This window comes from Pezoporus occidentalis, unplaced genomic scaffold (genome assembly GCF_034315485.1).
Source record: "Pezoporus occidentalis ecotype Australia unplaced genomic scaffold, CSIRO_AGI_Poc_V1 ctg236, whole genome shotgun sequence".
In the NCBI taxonomy this organism is placed as follows: domain Eukaryota; kingdom Metazoa; phylum Chordata; class Aves; order Psittaciformes; family Psittacidae; genus Pezoporus; species Pezoporus occidentalis.
In genome coordinates, this window is record NW_026914244.1 from 1,317,802 (window position 1) to 1,338,619 (window position 20,818).

At 50.3% G+C, this 20,818-nt stretch overlaps 2 protein-coding genes and 1 long non-coding RNA gene across 5 annotated transcripts; 1 reads left to right on the top strand and 2 right to left on the bottom strand.

Moving 5' to 3' along the window:
• Positions 1 to 3,043: 3,043 nt before the first annotated feature.
• Positions 3,044 to 14,703, top strand: BEST1 (bestrophin 1). 2 transcript variants are annotated; one of them, XM_062621957.1, is made up of 10 exons: positions 3,044 to 3,192; positions 5,324 to 5,483; positions 6,645 to 6,739; positions 7,324 to 7,557; positions 8,568 to 8,722; positions 9,488 to 9,565; positions 11,121 to 11,273; positions 11,462 to 11,542; positions 12,252 to 12,403; positions 12,756 to 14,703. In XM_062621957.1, the coding sequence occupies exons 2-10, from the start codon at positions 5,332 to 5,334 to the stop codon at positions 13,936 to 13,938; spliced, it is 2,283 nt and encodes a 760-aa protein (XP_062477941.1). In that variant the 5' UTR covers positions 3,044 to 3,192; positions 5,324 to 5,331; the 3' UTR covers positions 13,939 to 14,703. The 2 variants fall into 2 exon arrangements, with proteins under 2 accessions (XP_062477941.1, XP_062477940.1); XM_062621956.1 differs by lacking the exon at positions 3,044 to 3,192 and adding an exon at positions 4,491 to 4,727.
• On the bottom strand, positions 5,473 to 12,359 carry LOC134165319 (uncharacterized). 2 transcript variants are annotated; one of them, XR_009965473.1, is made up of 5 exons: positions 10,700 to 12,359; positions 8,020 to 8,908; positions 7,318 to 7,408; positions 6,437 to 6,651; positions 5,473 to 5,744 (listed from the first exon to the last, which is right to left on the bottom strand). It is a non-coding gene; the product is annotated as an uncharacterized LOC134165319 (long non-coding RNA). The 2 variants fall into 2 exon arrangements; XR_009965472.1 differs by lacking the exon at positions 6,437 to 6,651.
• An 830-nt stretch (positions 14,704 to 15,533) lies between the features above and the next one.
• FTH1 (ferritin heavy chain 1) lies at positions 15,534 to 20,113 on the bottom strand. The gene is made up of 4 exons (XM_062621974.1): positions 19,842 to 20,113; positions 17,904 to 18,050; positions 16,838 to 16,963; positions 15,534 to 15,873 (listed from the first exon to the last, which is right to left on the bottom strand). Exons 1-4 carry the CDS (start codon positions 19,950 to 19,952, stop codon positions 15,709 to 15,711), a joined length of 549 nt encoding a protein of 182 aa, XP_062477958.1. The 5' UTR covers positions 19,953 to 20,113; the 3' UTR covers positions 15,534 to 15,708.
• Positions 20,114 to 20,818: the final 705 nt, after the last annotated feature.

Genomic DNA, 20,818 nt, shown 5'->3' on the forward strand with positions numbered 1-20,818 from the left:
ACTTCAGAGCATTAGAGGGGTATCATGCTCATATACTGATCTCTCCTGGGCAAAGACATACCTAGATGTGTCAGAGAGTGATGGCAAATAAAAGGCTATGAGGTACAGTCAGTCTGTCTGTGTACTGAGTGGTTTGTCCAGGATTCCCAGGCATCCCACAGCTTGGTCCGTGCCATCCCACATGGCTGCTTATACACAAATATGCCAACTCCACCTCACAGGAGGAGGGAGCCCAGTGATACCAGATGGCTGCAGATTAGCCACAGAGCTGGAAAAATACCCGAATGACACTTGTAAAAAGCAGTGAGGCTGGCAGGGACGTGGCTTCTCCCACTAGAGCAGCAAGTTATCCCCTCCTTGTGTTAGAACAGCCCATAGCCCTTGAAGAAAGAAACGACTACACTGCATCCTCTTCAAACATTCATGGCCAGCTCAAAGCTCAGTAAATCCTGCCCGTGCCAAACAGCCCCTCCTCAGATACTTCCCACTTTTCTTTTTATTTACACCGGATTCCAGGGTGGAATGGCAGTTTGAGAGACACCTCTGGTGCCAGCGTCCCTGCTCATCTGGAAAATGGAGAAAAGGAGAATGGTTCCAGGGCTGTGAGGCTGAGGAGGGATGTCAGCACCTCCTTGCTTCCTCCCCTGCTTCTGCACAAGGCAGGCTTTCAGACCAGCATCTTCCTCAAGGACTGAGGCCCCAGAGGCTGTGAAAAGAGATCCAAGCCCCTCAATTGTTCACTTCCAAATTCCACAAATACTTTGACAGTGTTCAAGGCCAGGTTGGCCAGAGCCTTGGGTGACATGGTTTAGTGTGAGGTGTCCCTGTCCATGGCAGGGGGGTTGGAACTGGATGATCTTAAGGTCCTTTCCAACCCTAACTCTTTTATGGTTCTATGTTGTCCTCAGGGCAGCTCTGAACCACACAAACTGCCAGCTGAGCTGCTCTCAGAGGAGGGCAGCAGAGTCCCCCAGATGCCAGCGCATCGTGCCATAAAGAGCAAGATATGAGGTTTTGTCATTTCATGTTGGCGTCCTCAGGAACACCCAAACTGTTCCCAGCAGCTCCAGCAAATGTCTCACCTGAACCATTTTTGTCCCCTGCTATGTGTAGAGATGAGGGCTCAGGCACTGAGCTCTCTCATGAGGTGCTGATGCTTCTTGTACCGGGTCTGGATCTCATGCTGTATAACCATCATGCTGCCTTTTCTGCTTTGCCATCCTACCCACCCAGAGCAAGTCATCCATGGCAGGGGGACTCCAGGGCCAGGGAGCTGCAGCACATCCAGGGATGAAGAGATTTCCTGCAGGAAGGATCTTGGTAAGGCCAAGTGCTCCAGGGCCATCCTTCCCCCTTGCAGTTATACCCATTCTCCTAACGCATAGCGTGGCAACCTCTCAGTTGCACGGCCAGATGTGATAGCTTACTCCCACCAGATGTGTGCCCATGTCCTTCTGCATATCATGGGATCCAATTCAGAGCAGCTTCTACCCAGAGACTAGCAGAATTCAGATCTCCATAGGTCTTTTTGTCAGAAAGGAATCGGGACTAGAGGAGCCCCTACATACCAGAGCCTACAGCAGAGTTAAAACTGGATGTCACTGGTGTGACCTCCTCTCACTCTAAAACCGAGTCCCACATTTTAATCAATGGTCTCCCCCACCACTGACAGCAATTCCAAGGACAGCACCAGAAAGCCCACGTTAGACAGATGCCAGGCAGTGAAACAAGACCCTCCCCTTGTCTAGACTCAGCCACACAGAGAGGAGAAACCTACAGTATGGACAAACTGATCCCTGCTGCTGATGCTAAGCAAGCGTCAAAGATACAGGCATGTAGACTAGCACAAGGGAAAGCTGGCTGCTACAAGACCTAGCTCTTCATCTAATTCCACTGGAGACTTTGCTGCCTGCTTGCTGGAAAGAGACGTGATAAAAGCCCACAGAGCCTCTCAAAGGAGCCTGAGTCTTGCCTGCATGGATCAGACCTGTGCTCCCTCTCCACAGTGTCCCACAGCTGGCTAAGGGATGGGGTCAGGACAGGGTGGTGAGACAGGGCCATGGCTTACCTTAAGCTAACAGTTTTAGATGGGCTCTTAGGCACAAGTTCTTCCCTGTGAGGGTGCTGAGGCACTGGCACAGGGTGCCCAGAGAAGCTGTGGCTGCCCCATCCCTGGCAGTGTTCAAGGCCAGGTTGGACACAGGGGCTTGGAGCGAGCTGCTCTAGTGGAAGGTGTCCCTGCCCGTGGCAGGGGATTGGAACTGGATGGGCTTTAAGGTTCCTTCTAACACAAACCATTCTATGATTCAGGCTCAGAGCAGCAACCTGGAAGCAGAAAAGGGACTGAGACCTCACAGAGACAGAGGCAAGGAGTTCCCTGGCTTGGTGGATGCTTAAGGACAAAGGCAAGGAGCAGCGTTTCCCAGGATGGCATGCAGGAAAGAGCAGTGACATCTCCCCAGCACTGCTGGAGGAGCAAGTGAAAAACAAAGTGAACACATGGGAAGAGTCTCAGGAAGCCAGTGGCAGGGTAGAAGTCCCCAGCATCCAAACCACAGCTGGAAGAGATGGCAAACTCATCCAGGGACAGTGAGGAGCTACAGAGATACATCCACTGGCAGCCAGGCAGAGCATGGACCAGGAGTTTCACTGACCTAAGAAGCTAGGAGCTTCCCTAAGGAAGAGAGAGCTGTGCAGCCCCCAAGAGCCACATGTTTTATGGCTTTTGTGGAAAATTCCATCCCTACTTAATCTCCTGGGGCTCCTGTAAGGTTGTGGCTTGGGGAAAGGGACCAAACAGGAAAGAATTAGAGGGAAAATGCCTCTCTTTTGGCAGCCCCCATGGCTGTGCCAGGAGTTAGCAGCAGCGGCTCGGAGCAGCCAGCCCTGCCTCCCCCTGCTCCTGCCGCCTCTATAAACACTCAGAGCTTACTCAGAAGATTAGAAAGGAACAGGGCAAAAGACAACAGAGTCTCTTTTGTAACGAGGAAGGATTATGGCATCAAGTGACCGGCTGCAGCTCCCAAGTGGGTTTCAGGCTCCTTAACACACCGTGTCTGTCAGGTTCAATCCCCCCCATGAGCCAAGGGGGCACGAGGAGGCGGGACGTGGCATGGGCCACAAAGGACCCAGAGAGGACACGTGTGGGACCAAACCTCCACAGCCTCTGGTGCAGCTCAGGAGCCCATGACTGTGAGTATCTTGTCCTTCTGAGAGCAGGTAGATTCCTTCAAGAGCTATCCTTCTGCCTATCCATGACCTCCTCTCGCTTCGTCTGCTTGTTCCCCATCTCTGCTCATGTCTATTTGCTGTCTTATGTGGTGGGTAACGCACCTGATGCAGGCTTGTTGTTGAAGGATTCTCATAGTCTAATAAGTGTCAGTTGACCTTCAGGAGCAATGGTTAGTCCAGACAGATCAGGCAGTGGCAGGCAGCAGCTCCCTGGTACCACATAGGGGATGGCTCTTGATGGTTCTTCCCCCCCATAGCTTGCTGGTGTGGCAGTGCTGGTGCTGCAGTGAGTCACATCCCATCACGTACTTCAACCCCAAATGGTGTTTTGAGTGTGCCAGTGGCATTCCAGGGCAATCCCACAGAGGCAGGCAGGGAAGTGCCTTAACCATTCAGAGCAGGAGGAAAAAGCACTGGGAAAAGCCCCATATCCCATACTGGAGCAGAATGGCAGAGAGGTGAGTGACATCCATTATTTACATGGACAGGAGCTGAAGTTTTCCATGTTTGGTAAAAAGTGAATCTGTATTTGACTTACGCAATGAAGAGTTTCCCTGAGCACTTCCAAGACCCAAAGTGTTGAGGGAAGAGCCAGCTTTCTTTAACCATATACATATGTGCAATCTGTAGGTCTAAGCCCCATGCACTGGCCAGAAATATGTATGGAAACAGGGCAGGTACCTGCTCTACTCTTCCGATATAACCATGAGAGGGGACTTGGGGGGAGTTAAGACAGGGAATCCCAAAGGAGGAGCAGCACCAAAAAGCCAAAGCCAGGACAAAGATGCTATTTGATACGGGCTTTGCTGGTTTATTTCACAGCACCAGCTCACTGGGACCTGAGTTTTCCCCCTGCTAAGTGTAGGTCTTTCACTAAGATGCTTAAACAAGGAGCGTGGACACAAACTCACCTGCCTTCAACTGTTCCTACAGAGCAGTAAGGTCTGGTTTGTCCCTTGAAGTGCTTCTTTGTCTCCACCATTCAGGCTCCATAACTATTAACATTATTGCCTCTGTTAAACAGCAATGTCTGTGTAACATCCTGGTAACCTATTAAGATGCAGAAATACCAATAGTCTCACACTGGATAATTATTTCTAAACCAAGGCATCATTCACCTCCCTGCCTGGCATGGATTAAACTGGTGATTTATATTAGTTGGTCTGATTATTAATTGCTGACAAAGAACTATTTGGTTACTCTCCTGGTGTAATGGTTGGACTTGATCTTAAAGCTCTTTTCCAGCCTAGTTGATTCTATGACTCCATTCTATTTATCGAAAGTTAAACTACAAGTGAAACGGGGATGCTGCAGTGGGGATTGGGAAGCATTTCACAAGCCTGAATGCCTTTTTTCATCCACTGTGATTTATTGCACAAAGGACGGTTGAAGGAAAGGGGGGGTGGAGTTCCTGGAATCTGTGGCTAAACTCCATCTCTCAGCTCTCTAACAGGGAGAGCTGTTCTGCCTGTGGGAATGGGACCAGCATAGTTCAGGTATGGCCCTCAGCCTATATTTAGCAGCTATACTTGTTGGGCAAGAGCTACAAAAGCTATCAGATCTCCAGGAGTACCTTCATCTGGAACAGTACCAAGAAATCTCTCCTTTATGGACTTTGTGCATTCATTTGGTGTTTTCCTGGGGGCATTTTTTTCCCCAACAAGTAGAGTTACAGAAACAACATATTTGAAGCAAATACTATAAGAAAAATAAATAAATGGGGTAAGAAACTTTGGAGTTTGTGATGCTGAGAATTAATCTTAAAAAAAAAACTGTGGGAGTGGGAACTGTGGGAGGGAGTTACATGTGGGCTTTGTCCCCTCCAACTTCCCACCTCCACTTGAATGCTGACCATCAAACACTAGAAACCAAGGGCTCCATGAGAAAGTGTATCCTCCATCACTGTATCCAGCTCACATGCAGCTCAAAGACAGAAAATGATGGCAAGCTCATCAAATCCATCACATACCATAAATTTCCTCCTGGTTCTCTATGTCACTGACTTTATCTTACCTGTCTTTTGGTCCTAACTTGTTTCTTCCTTTGCAAGCTTGCTGGCAGCTTCATCATCTGTTCACTCTGTGTCCACTAGGATCTGTGATGACAGTGACATACACCAACCGTGTGGCTGATGCCCGCCTAGGCACCTTCTCACAGCTCCTGCTCCAATGGAAAGGAAGTATCTACAAACTGCTCTACTCAGAGTTCCTTATCTTCATCTCTCTCTACTTCACCATCAGTCTTGTCTACAGGTAAGCATCCTTGTACATTAACACTAACACAACCCATCACTCTCAGCTTGTCCTGGAGCAGGACAACTGAGCAGTGCAGGGTTGGGATAATGATGCTGCTGAAGAAGAGCTGGCCAGCCACTCACCAGCCTCTGTGCACAGGAGGAAAGGTCCTTCCTTATGGCTCCTATGCTGCTTAGCAGATAATAAATCTCCTTTTTCTGTCCTGGGAAGTAACACAGTTTCTCTTCTCTGAGATTAAGAGGTGCATTTGATGGTTACCTATAGAATGGGAATGTAGATCAGTGGAGATCGTGATTGAACTGGTCCACAGCCAGGAGCTTTAGGCAAGAGTTTCCCTTGTTACACAACAGGCAATGCCTTGGGTACATTTCTGAGAGCTGACATCAGCCCTGGGACCACAGATCTGTAATGAGGCAACTGTGGCTGCTCTGACTTTCATGGAGTCATGGAATGGTTTGTGTTAGAAGGGACCTTAAAGCTCATCTAGTCCCAACCCCTGCCACGGGCAGGGACACCTTCCACTAGAGCAGCTTGCTCCAAGCCCCTGTGTCCAACCTGGCCTTGAACACTGCCAGGGATGGGGCGGCCACAGCTTCTCTGGGCACCCTGTGCCAGCGCCTCAGCACCCTCACAGGGAAGAGCTTCTGCCTAAGAGCTCATCTCAGTCTCCCCTCGGGCAGGTTCAAGCCATTCCCCTTGGCCTGTCCCTACAGGCCCTTGTAAAAGAAAATCTGGTGAGGAAAGAGGGAGCTCTGTGCTGATCCCAGAGGCAGCACAGAAGCAGGGAAGTGGGTCTAAGAAAGAGACAGGAACCCATGTAAGAGCAGAGCTTGAGCTCACATTTTGTGGGGTATTAAGTGAACTGCAGTGCACATCCAAGCTCTGTGTCAAACCCTTGGTATCACACAGCACTGAGTACGAAAATAGTGACATCAACCTGCATCACTTACTCTCTGTCAGTGACCATTTGGGCTCCTTTGGACTGGTCAGCAGGGTATTCTGGGAGGTGGGCTCATGAGTGGTGTTCACTCATTCTCATGGCATGGGAGTGTTCTGAGTACACATCCTTGGCTTCCTTTGCCAGACTCCTATACCTCAGCAGGCCCAACAAGGCACAGACTCTTCTTTGAGGCTGATGCTTCTGTTTCTTCCTTTTAGGCTGATCCTGAACGAGAGCCAAAGGCTGATGTTTGAGAAGCTGGCGCTCTACTGCAACAGCTATGCTGAGCTAATCCCTGTGTCCTTTGTGCTGGGTAAGGAGCTCTGCGAGCACACATGGAGGGGAAAGAGGCAGCATTTCTTCCCCCTGGTTTGCTATAGTTCTGCAGGCAGGCAAGATTCACTCAGCAGGTCCCTCCCTCTGCCTTTGCAAACCTCCCCAAGCATCATTTCATGTCACAGCTATGAGGTATGCTCCCAGTACACAGCTTGCACTGCCCAGATGTGCTGGCATGCCCTGGGCTCTGACAGGAGGGCAGGCACCAGGTAGCACCAAATAAACCATGAAATCCAGACTCTAACTTCAGCATGGGGATCTGAATTGCACAGAATCAGAGAATGGTTTGGGTTAGAAAGGACCTTAAAGCTCACCCAGTTCCAACCCCTGCCACAGACAGGGACATCTTCCACTAGAGCAGGTTGCTCCAAGCCCCATCGAACTTGGCATTGAACATGGTCAGGGATGGGGCAGCCACAGCTTCTCTGGGTAACCTGTGCCAGTGTCCCACCACCGTCATGCCTGCATCCACCCCTGGATGAGCAGAACAAAACATCCTATACACAAGCATTGACATCTCCCATCCCTTCAGGACAGCTAATGTGCTCAGCTCACCTCTAGGTTTCTACGTGGCTCTGGTGGTGTCCCGCTGGTGGGCTCAGTATGAGAGCATACCATGGCCTGACCGGATCATGAACTTGGTTTCCTGCAATGTGGATGGGGAGGATGAGTACGGGCGACTCCTGCGTCGCACCCTCATGCGCTACAGCAACCTGTGCAGTGTCCTGATCCTGCGCTCAGTCAGCACCGCTGTCTACAAGCGCTTCCCCAGCATGGAGCACGTCGTGAGGGCAGGTCAGTGCTGCTCCTGCCTTCTGCACCACACAGCATCACCTTGGTGCTGGTTTTGGGGCAAAGAGCCTTGGAAAGGGCTTCATGACCTCCAGACTGGAGGTGGGATAGTGCTGCAATGTGCTCAGCTGATGTCTGCAGTGATGCTCACTCTGCTCTACTGAAATCATCAAGGGTTGATGTTTCCCTATTTCACAGCATGCTCCTAAGAGTGGCTGGAAGGTTTGTTTGAAATATGAAGTGTCTCTACCCAAGCTTTTATACATAAGGAGAGTGCCAAGATCCTGTTTGTCAATGTAGATACGCTGCAGGTCACACAGTAGCCCCGGCTGGTCAGATTAGGGTAACGTGGTGCAGCAACTTCACTAGGAGCTGCTCACCCTGCTCTGGAAGCAGGAAGAGAGGAGCTCTCTGTAGTAAATGACCCTGTGCACAGATCTACAGCAGTACACAAGCAGAGCTTACCAAGTGGAATGTTCATCCTCCCTCAGGGCAACAGTTTTCCACTGGGCAGGTGGGAATTGGAGCCTCTGACCTCAAGTGCTGGGCTCCCTGAATCCTCTCTGAAGATGCTTCTCAAGATATGACATTTCCCTCCCCAGAGGGATATGTCAATTAGAACCCTACTCAACTGGTTTCCCTTTGCAATCCAGAGAGAGAAACAGGCACTTTTAGGACACAAGTTACCCCATTCTCAGCAAACATCTATGTACACCAAGCAATTGCACCCTCAGCAGTACTTTATCTCCCTGCTGACTGTGACCTGGTCAGATGTGCTGTAGACTTCTGAAATGAAATGAGATAAAGCCTGCCCCTCACACTTCTATAACTGAATGTTTTAACAAGACTCATCCTCTTCTATGTGTCTCCCAAAAGCTGAGTGCTTGAGTATTCCCTGTTATTTTTAAGGACAGCCAAGGTGACCACCTGAGATTTAAGTTTTCTTTTCAGACCAGTTTGTTCCTTTCTGCCCTTTACAGTCATCCTTCTCCCATCTACTCTTTTCCACCCAGGCCTCATGACACCAGAAGAGCACAAGAAGTTTGAGAGCTTGAATTCCCCACACAACAAGTTTTGGATCCCGTGTGTGTGGTTCTCCAACCTGGCTGTGAAGGCAAGGAATGAGGGGAGGATCCGGGACAGCGTGCTGCTCCAAGGCATCCTGAATGTGAGTGCCAGGCAACAGGCAGCTATCTTGGATCCTCACCTGGGACCTTATGTGGAGCTACAGGGACTTCCAGAGTCAGGCAAGGAATAGGAATGGTGAGGTAGGACAGTGAGCCAAGCCTGCCCCTAAGGATATTACACTGGAGGTCTCTAGGATACAGACGGAAAGCCACAAGGAAGGACGTATCTGGAAGAGACCAGGAGAGGACAAAAACATCCCCCCAAAACAAGGTCTCTTTGGAAAACTTCACTATTGAAAACTCTTGGATAGTCCTGGGATGCTCCACATAGTGTGGGTTTAGTGTGATAAGGGGGATAGTGTGGGCATGCTCCACAAGACCTGGCAGCCACCCCTTCGCAGCTGCAGAGGAAAAAGGGTCCAGAGCAGCTCATCCTGCCTGGTATTCATGTGCAAAGAAGGCCACATTCTTTCTGTTACCTGGAGTGAGATGTCTCCCTCTGGGCTATTTACCCAGACTCACTGTATAGTCAGGAGAGAGAAATGGATGCTCCTGAGTTATTCTTTGCCTAACCTGTTGGCTGCTCGTTTTGGGAGGAGGTAATCTCTGCTATGAGTTTCTCCAGGGCAAGTCTGAGACCCTCCTGGTGCTCTGCTGGAGTGAGGCTGAGCCCCACCTTCCAGAGGAGGTGTGAGCAGGAGGGAATGGGCTGGAGCAATGAAGGGCAGTGAGGCTGGAGATGCTCAGTGTCCCCAGCAAGGAAATGCAAAGCTATACTGACAAGCTCTTCCTTTGCCACACTGCAGGAGCTCAACACCTTGCGCAGCCAGTGTGGGCGACTCTATGGGTATGACTGGATCAGCATCCCCTTGGTCTACACTCAGGTGAGAAGGGATCCCCACACCTATTGTAGAGTCATAGAATCAAACAGGTTGGAAAAGACCCTTAAGGTGATCACATTCAGCCATTACCCCAGGACTGCCAAAACCATCACTAAACCATATCACATATTGTTGCTCCACTGCCTGCTTGCACACGCGGCCCCATTTACACCCATAGCTCACCCACACATGGACCATCACCTACACACGTTGGTGCTCTCACATATGTACCTCAGCAACACACACCCAGCCCTTATTTCCCTAACTTAAAACAACCCACTGTCCAGGAGTACCTAACCATGATGTGTGCCACATGGGTGCATGGAAACCACAGATACACACAGACCCATTCCCTGCACCATGCTGCAGGGATCACATCCCTGAATCAGTTTCTTCCCACTCAGCAGAGCTGAGATGCATCTGCCAAGCAAAGCTGCTCCAAGCAGGCACGGCAGCTCTGATGGAGTCATGCCATGTGTGTGAGCGCTGCGTGCATGTTCTCAGGTGTCTAATAGCTCCCTGGATGCCAACCCAGACAGACGCTTTGGCTCCTTTGTCAGATGCAATCCAGCTGCTCAGATAACACTAATGCACTGCACAGTGAAATCGGAACAGCTTCCATTCACGTGGCACTGAAGGTTAAATAGGGAACACGCTGGGAAACTATTTCTGCACAGCCCTTTGTTCTGCACATTAGGAGCAAAAAGCAAGATCATAGCACATCTTTGCAGTACACAACCTGTTCTTTTTATGGGTGCTCATCCACACTGTCATTCCACGCACTCTCTATCCTGCCCATCACCAACAGCCCTGCAAGGAACTCGGTGGCTAGCTCGAGAGTCTCGTGATGCTGGGTGGTTTTGTTTTGAGCCCTCTTTCTCACTGCATGTAGAGACCATGCAAAAGCCTCAGCTGCTTTTAATCTGAAAAGGGGAAGTTTCCAGTCCTGTGATTGCAGAGAAAAGCACAAAGCTCAGTGAAATCTGGGCATTCAGGCAAGTGAATACACAAAACATCCAGCATGAGGGCCAGGAAGGAAGGAGCAGCCCTGGCAGCGCAGCCTGAGCCAAGAGGGGCTTGAGATAGCTTTCAGGAGAGGCAAGGACAGGAATGAAAAGAGCTCACAGCACCCCTTACCTCGGCAGCAGAACAACCAGGCAGCCATGTGTCAGTCGTTTCAGCTCTTTCCATCCAGGATGTCACTTGCTTTCTTTCTGTGATGCCTACACAGATGTCATTCCAGGGACAGCATGGAATGAAATACAGTGTATTTCATGTTACATACGTGTATTTCATATTACATAGCAACATAACGACTAAAGGGCAAAGAGCATATTTAAAGTCAAAATGCATCTTCCTACAGAAAGCAGAGAAGCCTGTCATAAGCAGGTGCTCTTTAAGGTCCCCTCCAACCCAAACCACTCTGATTCTATGATCACTGAATCCAAGGCTTTCAAAAAGCTACAGATCCAGAAGCAGCTTGTTGCTGTTTGGAGATGTGTGGGGTGGAACTGAAGAGAAAGGCTGGGAACTCAAGCTCCTCTGGCATCTTTCCCAGGTGGTGACCGTGGCTGTTTACAGCTTCTTCCTGGCTTGTCTGATCGGGCGGCAGTTCCTGGATCCAGAAAAAGCATATCCTGGCCATGAACTAGATCTCTTTGTGCCCGTCTTTACGTTTCTGCAGTTCTTCTTCTATGCTGGCTGGTTAAAGGTAAGTCCAAGAAAATACACCTGGAGCTGGAATCGGACACAGCCTCCTGCTTTAAACCATCCCTTTTGGGAGGAACAGCATTGCTCTGTTCAAGGTATATGCTTGACTCTGCCCAACAGGCCTTCTTCCAGTGGGGGAAGTGGCAGGGATGACCATGGTGACCTTTGCTATGTTCTCTCCATATGCAGGTGGCTGAGCAGCTCATCAACCCTTTTGGAGAGGATGATGATGACTTTGAAACCAACTGGCTCATTGACAGGAATCTACAGGTAAAGTGAAGGCAGGGACCTCTGATGACCCTCACCTGCAGAGGAACACCAAAGTAGGAGTGCACCTATGGCTTCAGCAAGCCCTGTCAGTGCAAAGCTCTGCAACACCTTCACCATCCACTTCCCATGCCTGCAATGGGTGGAGAAGCAGTGCCCTTGTGCTTTCCTGAGCTGGCTGCATGTTAAGAAGGGGCCTAGGATTTCCAAACGGAGATGTCAAGGAGAGCAGGAGAGTGTAAAGCTTCCCAACAAACATGAGGGTTATGGGGGACAGCTCAGTGTTCCCCCTCAGCAGGAGAAGAGAAGACTCCTGAAGGGGAGACCTTAGAGCAGCTCCTGTGCCTAAAGGAGCTACAGCAAACATGGAGAGAGGCTTTGGACTAGGGTCTGTAGGGACAGGCCAAGGGGAATGGCTTTAACCTGCCTGAGGGGAGACCAAGATGAGCTCTTAGGCAGAAGCTCTTCCCTGGGAGGGTGCTGAGGCGCTGGCACAGGGTGCCCAGAGAAGCTGTGGCTGCCCCATCCCTGGCAGTGTTCAAGGCCAGGTTGGACACAGGGGCTTGGAGCAAGCTGCTCCAGTGGAAGGTGTCCCTGCCCGTAGCAGGGGTTGGAACTGGATGGGCTTTAAGCTCCCTTCCAACACAAACCATCCCCTGATTCTATGTGTAACGCTGCTTACCCCATATGACACTTCTGCTGTCCCCTGCAGGTCTCCCTTATGGCTGTGGATGAGATGCACCAGGATTTACCCATTCTGGAGAAGGACCTATACTGGAATGAGCCTGATCCCCAGCCCCCCTACACTGCAGCCACTGCTGAGTACAAGCGCCCATCATTCCTTGGCTCAACTTTTGATATCAGGTGAGCACAGCCACGGGGTGTCAGAACATTCCGCATTTACACCTTAGAGCAGATCTCGTGAAGGGGAGTAAGAACAAGCAATAGTATTTTCCTCCATAGTCTGTGAAATCTCACCCTAAGAGACTTCTAGGCTTGTCCAAAGACAATAGCCAACATCCTCCACTTACAAGGATGCCTCTGACCTCTTTTCCACACTATCCTCTACCATGAGCATCCCTATTGTGGGGGGCCTTACACATATCTAGTGGCAGCACAGGAAAGACATGCTTGCCACTGGCAGCAGCATGCAGCCTCTCCCCCAAAACCCATCTCTTTTTGTGGCAACCTAACAGCCTGCTCTGCCTCTCCCCAGCATGCAGAAAGAAGAGATGGAGTTCCAGCCCCTGGAGCAAATTAAAGAGAATGAGGAGGCCAACCATTCCACACCATTACTGGGGCACCTGGGCCGGCTTCTTGGTGTGCAGTCACCCAGCTTCTCCAGGTCCTCTTCCCGGATGAACCTGCTGCGCCGGAGAGAACCCACGTCCCCTTTCTCCCATTACACATACCAAGACATGGGCAAGGCTGGAAGCCCTTGTGGCATCAATCAGCCAAGGAGAGACTCCAGCTCACAGGAACAGTGGGACAGCGAAGATGGAAAACTAAGAGAGTTTGATGCCTTCATGTCAACCCCATTCTACGAGAGACCTGGTTTCTACAGCGCTCCACAGACACCCATCAGCTCCATCCCTATGATTTTCCCTTCTAGACGCCAAGGCCGCAAGAAGCCTCCTGCACTCTCCAGCATTGCTGCATGCTCGACTTCTCTGAGGGATGTGGTCAGTACCTCCCCTTCTAGAGTCAGTGATGTGTATAAAAGCCAAAGCTCCATTGGCTCGGGTGCAAAGGAAACATTTATTTGGCCAACAGACCGAAGCAAAGGTTCTGACTCACTGGTTGTAACAGCAGAAGAAAAGAGCAACTCTTACGGTAAAGGCAAAGAAGGTATCACCACAGGAAGCCCAGGAGTTCAGTCCACAGCATCAGATAGCCCTAAGTTCCCCTTCTTGACAGAGTCCCCAGACTATGAGAAGCAGGGTAGCTTCAAGAGCCTGAAGAGCTTGAAATCTTCCCACCCTCCCTGGCTATCACTGGAGAGCACAGCATCACCTACTCCCAATTCTGAGCACTTTCACACCCCCAATAACAAAACCCCTGGAAGCAGCACCTCTTTCTGCTTCTCCTTCACCCCTGTAACATCCCCAGTGCTGCAGAGGTCCCACATGGGGAATATGGGTCCTGATGCTCGCAGCCTAAGTTTAGAAGATGCAGCCAGTGCTCCAGACCAGCATCCAGCAGAGGTTTCCAGGAACACAAGAGACACTGGAAATGGAAGCACGAATGCTCCCCCTACAAAAGAGACAAGACGAGCTGAGAGTCCATCCCCCAATGACTCTGGCATCTCTCTAGCTGAAGGTGACTATGTGGGGCTGATGGAGGTGATCATGGAGACCAGTGAAAGCACATGTGAAGAGCAGATGGACCAGTACAGCTAGAGAGCAAGAGGCACAGTTCTGTTGAGATACTGCAGTATCTTTACACTTGGCCACACTGGCACTCACCCAAACAGGGCAACACAGCCAAACCACCTACTGCTGGAACATAGAGCTAAAGCCCAGCCTAGGCTAAAGCCAGCACTAAAGACTCACTGCTACTGGCATTGGGTACAGTAGCAGACACAACGTCAGTGCTGCACCAATAAAACCACCAAAAACCCCTCTACATCTGTAGCAAAAGACCTTTGAGTGCGAAGTACTGCAGATACACAACAGCAGAGCAGTATCTCAGCAGGTACCAGCCTGAAGAACTTGGAGTGCAAGTGTCACCCAAAACAGAAGGACATTAATAAGGACATCTCCCCCTCCTCACCACAGCACGAATTGGAATGTGAGCTTTATGTCAGTGCGTCACAACACCCATTACAAGTCTCAGGCATGACTTGCACTACTGACAAGATACTCCAGGGAAATGGACTGAAGCAAGACTCACCATTTGTGATGCAGACTCAAAGGGCCTCGATGTCATTCCCAGCAGTGTTTTCCAGTTCTGGAAAAGTAATGGAACAAGGCAAGGCAAGTGTCTACCAGACCAGGTGGCTGCAGGCAATGGGATTTCCCCTACACATTGCTTCCTTTTCCACATCACATCTGCCACTGATTTGACAATGCTCAGAGAATAAGTTGTTTGGATGGCAGCAGAAACCATAGAGCTTTGGGGTTTTACTGTCCTCCTTAACAAAATAAAAGCAAGGCTGAAGACCAGGACCATCTGCTTCATTTCCTCATTTTAGTTTCCATGCAACAATAGGAGTTAAGAATAGAAAAATGAAAGTTTTTCTACTTCTGTCTTCAGAAACAGCTGAAAGCACCCCATTTCACAGGGGCCATGTGACAAACTCACTTCCCACATCCCTCCCCAACAGCTGCCCACTCACTGCCTTCCCAGTACTGCCAGACCCTGGCAAACACCACCAGCAGCTGCAACTGCTGATGGTGTCAGCAAGGCAGTTCCTCCAACACTGCTGTTCCAGTTCAGCCTGGTGCCAGCACACAGCTCAAATCTGGATTCACAGGACGTTTTCTCCACTCTGAAGCATAGCGCCATTTGTTAGGCAGGCACAATGCCAAGTGAGGCTCCAACACCCTCCTCCCCCCTTCAGTTATTTCATCTAAATTCACAGGGACAAAAGCTCAGGAAGCCCAGATTTTCAAGCTTTCCTTTCCTTGTGCTTTATGGCAACAGCTTTGAATAAAGGATTTAAATCACATTCATCACCCTTGTAAGCAAGTAAAACCCGATCCCTCTAATAAGAAGAGAGTAAGTAGGAAGGAATATATTATTCCACTCATGCTCCATCCCTGGCAGTATTCAAGACCAGGTTAGACAGAGCTTTGGGTGATATGGCCTAGGGTGAGGCATCCCTGCCTGTGGCAGGGAGTTAAACTAGACGATAAGGTCCTTCCCAGCCTTAACTGTTCTATGATTCTGATTCCTTTATGACCAGCTTAAGTCAACCGTCACAAAAGAAACTACAGAGCACAATCCCATGAGTGCAGGCCTCTTGCTACCAAGAGAAACAGCAAATTCCAACTTGAACCAAGTCACTTTATTGGATGGAGGGCGATACACAAAACACAAGAGAAAAGAGGGGTGATATTTGGTACAGAGTATAAGAACTGTTTATCTAGATAGCTGGAAATGCATGCATGGCTGGACAGTGAAGTAGGAGTCCCACTGAAACCCAGAGGGTGGCTCTTGGCATGACTTCAACTGTCATGGTCGCTGTCCCCAAGGGTGTGCTTGTCAAAGAGGTACTCCGCCATGCCATACTTTGGTGCCCCCATCTTCCTCAGATTGGTCACATGGTCACCCAGCTCCTTGATGGCTTTGACCTGCTCATCCAGGTAATGAGTCTCAATGAAGTCACACAACTGAAAGGAGAGAAAAAGAGTTGAAATTTAGGCCTGGGAACAGCTTATCCTGCTGCAGCAGCATCTGAAACCCTACCCATCCTCTCTACAGACACAGAAGTGAGAATTTAAAAGCTCACTTTGCACTGTGATGTGCCTTTGCAGTATCAGAACAAGGCCAAACCAAAGCAGGCTTAGCTAGCACACTTGCTCCAGAACTCTGCAGTACATCAGCTCAGGAAGCCTCTCCATGGGAAGCAATAGCAAAGTTACTAAACAGATTTAGAAACCCCCACTGCACAGCACCTGAATTCATCACATGAGGATTTACATAGGTAGAATGGCTCCCCTATGTTATTTCTTTTAGAAAAGTCCCTAAAAACTTAGGCAGGACACTCCTAAGAGTACTATGACAATCCCTTCCTGATACTAAGAAGTCTCAATCCAGCCTTGCCAGTAACTGTAATGTGTGAAGAAAGCTGTGTTTTCAGGCACTGTGTTCTGAAGTGTCAGGGCTTTTAACATTTGGAAGAAGCAGCTCCAAAATTTGATGACAAAAAAGCCTTGTGACAGAAAGCCTTTACAGGCATCTACTGGTTTAAAGCCAGAACTCATCCCCTACAAAAGCAAGACTTTTTTTGTAGAGATTTATATATTTCTCCTCTTCAAGATGCTGTTCATAAAGAGCTCTCTGTTCTGAGAGCAACAGAGGGGCTTGCACAAAGCCATGCACCCACTGTTCTGTAAGGTGGGCCTCAGGCACCCTAACACACTGCAAGTAGTCCTCCTGGAAGGAGATGGCAACAATCCTACACCAAATGGTTAAGGTACAAGCCAACACCTCAGCATTTCCTTTTGGAAAGGCTATACCACCAGTTCACATACTTTTTCCATCTTCAGTAACATCAGGGACACAAAACTTGCCCCCATTCCCACACTATCAGACAATTACAGAGCTCCATTCTCAGCTTCAGCATCCACTTACATGTGGATCATTCTTTTCAGTTGCCAGTTTGTGCAGCTCCAACAGTGACTGGTTCACATTCTTCTCCAGGTGCAGGGCACATTCCATTGCAGTCAGTCCATTCTCCCAGTCATCACGATCTGGCTTCTAGAAGGGGAAAGCACATGACCATAATTTCTCTTAAGTACCCACAGACCAGTAGGGAGGAAAGTCTTTCAAATCAGTCTCAAAGCCTGTTTAGAGCAAGTTCAGGCATTTAGGCATCTTCAAACATTTGGCAGGCACACAGTGCACACTCAGAACAGGACTGCATGTCCCAGACCTGTTCCCATTCCCCAGGTTCTCTTCTTGTAGGCAAGACAGCTAAGAGAGCTACCGCTTTCCTCCTCCTGTTAAAGCCTAATGGTTTAAACATCTGCCTACGTAACTAGCCAGCAGCCACAGTCCCAGAAACAAAGCAGTTAAGACACCAGGGCAGGCAAGTCTAACTTTCAACTCAGAACTGCCTAGTAGAGTCTGGTGTTTCCAAGCACTCACTTACTAGTAAAGCAAGGGAATCCTTCTCACAAGCCTATCACTCGCTTTGTTTGCTGTTTCCCCCATGAAGAGTTATGTTACATTAAACAGGCTTTACAACACTGCCTGCTTTCTGCTGTTCCAAATTATCTCATTAAAGTAACTTCACAAAACCTTGCAGTGAGCTTAAGAAGCAATGGCAAACTTGACATTTTATGTTCCTGTGACAAGGCAGTTGAGCTCTCTACAAAACGAGCATAGCTAACACCACTAAATCTAAGGTAGGTGAACCAGCTGTGTGTTCTAGTTATCCTCAGCCCACAGCAAACCACCTAGGGCCAGCTATTCTCTTCTTACACAAGTACCTTTTATTGGCCAGTCAGCCAATTATCAATTTACTACCCATCTCTAGATTTTGGGCTGAGTGCCACACAGATCACAGCAATGCAGTGTGTTTAGGTACAGTCAGCTGCTTCAGGGCTCACAGGGACATTAATCCCCTTCCGGCATGGAGGCAGGCCACAAGCCTAGTTCTGCATTAGATAGGACAACCCATAGCTCCACTCCTTACCTTGATGTCCTGCAAGAAGATGCGCCCGCCCCTCTGGTTCTGCAGCTTCATCAGTTTCTCAGCATGCTCACGCTCCTCGTGGGACTGATGCAGGAAATACTTGGCAAAGTTTTTCAGAGCCACATCATCCCGGTCGAAGTAGTAGGACTGAAAAATAAGAATTCATACAGTCACGCCCCCAGGCCTCACTCCAGCAGCCACACAAAGTCAAATCCATACTACAGCTTCAGATCTGTCCCCTATCAGCCCTGCTTTCAGGGTGGCTGGAGTCCAAGGCCAGCAGCAGCACTGACATCAAGGCAGCCTGGCAAAACTCTTCCCTTAGGGGAACTCACATTCTCCTGACCAGAATTAAATCTTAACTTGTATGCCTACCATGAACAAATAAATGTTATTGCTGGTTCAGTTCTGAAGATACAAAAAGAACTCGCACCCCATAGATTACTGTTCTGAGCATCACTCAAATGCCTTAGATATAGCAGACTTGAAAAGCCGTTTTCAAGGAGGAAGAATGTTCCTGCTCCTTTTGTTTGCCCGAGTTTGTTTACAATGATCACAAGTTGATGCTCTGACCTGCAATACCAGATACAGGTGACCAAGTTCAAGGTAATTTTGCAATAAAACTCCTGTGGCTCCCCAGGCTTATCAGGGATTAAATTATGAAGGACAATTCCTTTTTTTGGGGAAAAACAAACATCTAAAAGTCAAAAGGAACTAAAATATATATTCAACAGCAAGTACAAGACTGCTTTTTCTTTTTAAAGCAAAACCTGTAACAGCACTTAGAAGACATCACACTGCTTGTTTGTTCTTTGGTCAGAGCCATTAGGCAGGGTTCAATCAAAAGCTTTGTATCAGATGCCAGTTATTTAATCAAGCTGCTGCAGAAATCTCTGCTTTTAAACCAGAAGCTTGCCTGGGAGGTTGGAGGAAACACACTGGTGCTTGTGTACCACTATCATCCAACAACATAATTACATTCAATTCATGAGGTTCAGACCTTCATGGTGACAGAAAATCAAGCTGTGAAGTCCTACAACTCCAGGCCACAACATACTACCATATCACCATAAAGTCTCAAATTACCTAAACATCTAAAGCACCAGGATTGCTGCACAGAGGTCACAGCTGCTGGTTGCACCAAAGTTGCTCATCACTACCATGGCTAAACGGAGAACCTCGCACCATGTGAAGCATGCGAGCACGGCGCTAAGGAATCCCCGGATTCCTACTAATTCATTTCAAGAAACTACGGACTATGAAAAACCTCGCCTCAAGAGACAAGAACGCCTATGGGAAAGGTGCCAATCGCTTCGTTACTCAACTCCTGCTATCCAGCCCAGCCCCAAGGGCAGCGCCGCTTGGAAGCTGCTGAGCTGTGCCGTGCTGATAACGAGTCCGCCAAGGGCAACGGACGGAACTCGGTTAACGTGTAACTGCAGCCCGGCACCGAGATAAAGGCCTCACCTATAGGAAACAAGCGGCCGCCCCACCCCCAGGGAAGGCTGAGAACGCCCCTCAGGCGATGGGGGGGGGGGGGAGGAGGAGCGTGGCTGCGCCCGCAGGCATCACCCGGCACTCGCAACCCCGCTCCCCAACCGGGGCACCGTGCGGGACCCCAGGCTGCACCCTGGTGTAGAACGCGCAGCGGCGGGGGTCTGCAGGCCCACAGCCACGGCCTTTATCCCTTCCCTCACATTCACCCCCTTCCCCAGGGAGGCCTCGCACTGAAGTTCTGATGCTTCTCCCCCCGCCCCAACAGGGCCTAAGCACAAGGCGGGCTCGGTCCCTCTGGGGAGGAGCCGCACCGGGCCTGGCCTAAGCCCCCCGCACGGCTACCAGAGGCCCTCAAGTAGGCCCGAAGCCCCCCTCTTCCCATTAACCTCCCCCTCCGCTTAATCCCACGCCGGCTGAGCTCCTCTCGGCCGATCCACTCACCATGCTGAGGTACACATAGGAGGCGTAGAGCTCCAGGTTGATCTGGCGGTTGATAGCGGCTTCGCAGTCCTGGTGGTAGTTCTGACGCACCTGAGAAGGGGGAGCTGCCATGGCGCTGCCTTTCGGTGGGGTGTGTGTCGGTGAAGTCCGGCGGGCCGATGAAGGCGGTCAGCGGTGGCGGCGGGCCCGAGCGCGGCCGGTTCCGTCCAAGCACTGTTGAAGCAGGAACCCGCTCCGCTCTGCCTCGCCGACGAGCTCTGAGGGCCTCTAGCGCCGCGATGACGCTTTTATACCGGCGCTGACGTCATCGCGTACGGCCACGCTCCGCCCTCCCGCTTCTCTCCTGCTGGCCTAGCGTGACTCAGCACCTTCAGCGCCCGGCACCGCGGCCTCCGGCCCCCGTCTCGGCCTAAACGGGGAGGCCCGGGGTGTCTGTGCGGCAGAGCGCGGGGCTCGGCCCCCCCCGAGGGAGCAGGCCGCAGGTGTGCCCTGCGGCCGTGTTGTGTGGGCTTGGCTGGAGGCCCTGGGAGGAATGCCGTGGACGTGAGCACCGCTGCAGGCACAGAGGCTGGTGGGAAAGCAGCGTTTCTTGCCTTCAGGTGTTGGCCTGATGGGGAGGTTTGGCATAGAAGGTTGTAGGGAGTTCAAACAATGCCATACGTCATCAGAGTGGTTTGGGTTGGAAGGGACCTTAAAGCTCATCTAGCTGAAACCCCTTCCACTAGAGCAGCTTGCTCCAAGCCCCTGTGTTCAACCTGCCCTTGAGCACTGCCAGGGATGGGGCAGCCACAGCTTCTCTGGGTACCCTGTGGCAGCGCCTCAGCACCCTCACAGGGAAGAGCTTCTGCCTAAGAGCTCATCTCAGTCTCCCCTCGGGCAGGTTCAAGCCATTCCCCTTGGCCTGTCCCTGCAGGGCCTTGTCCAAAGCCCCTCTCCAGGTTTCCTGTAGCCCCTTTCAGCACTGGGAGCTGCTCTAA

Coding starts and splice junctions, on each gene's coding strand:
- FTH1 (XM_062621974.1), bottom strand. CDS start 19,952: ATGGCAGCTCCCCCTTCTCAGGTGCGTCAGAACTACCACCAGGACTGC. Junction 18,051..19,841: donor CCTATGTGTACCTCAGCATG/GTGAGTGGATCG, acceptor CTTATTTTTCAG/TCCTACTACTTCGACCGGGA. Junction 15,874..16,837: donor CTGAAAAGAATGATCCACAT/GTAAGTGGATGC, acceptor CTCTCCTTTCAG/TTGTGTGACTTCATTGAGAC.
- BEST1 (XM_062621957.1), top strand. CDS start 5,332: ATGACAGTGACATACACCAACCGTGTGGCTGATGCCCGCCTAGGCACC. Junction 7,558..8,567: donor GGAGCACGTCGTGAGGGCAG/GTCAGTGCTGCT, acceptor TTTTCCACCCAG/GCCTCATGACACCAGAAGAG. Junction 12,404..12,755: donor GGCTCAACTTTTGATATCAG/GTGAGCACAGCC, acceptor GCCTCTCCCCAG/CATGCAGAAAGAAGAGATGG.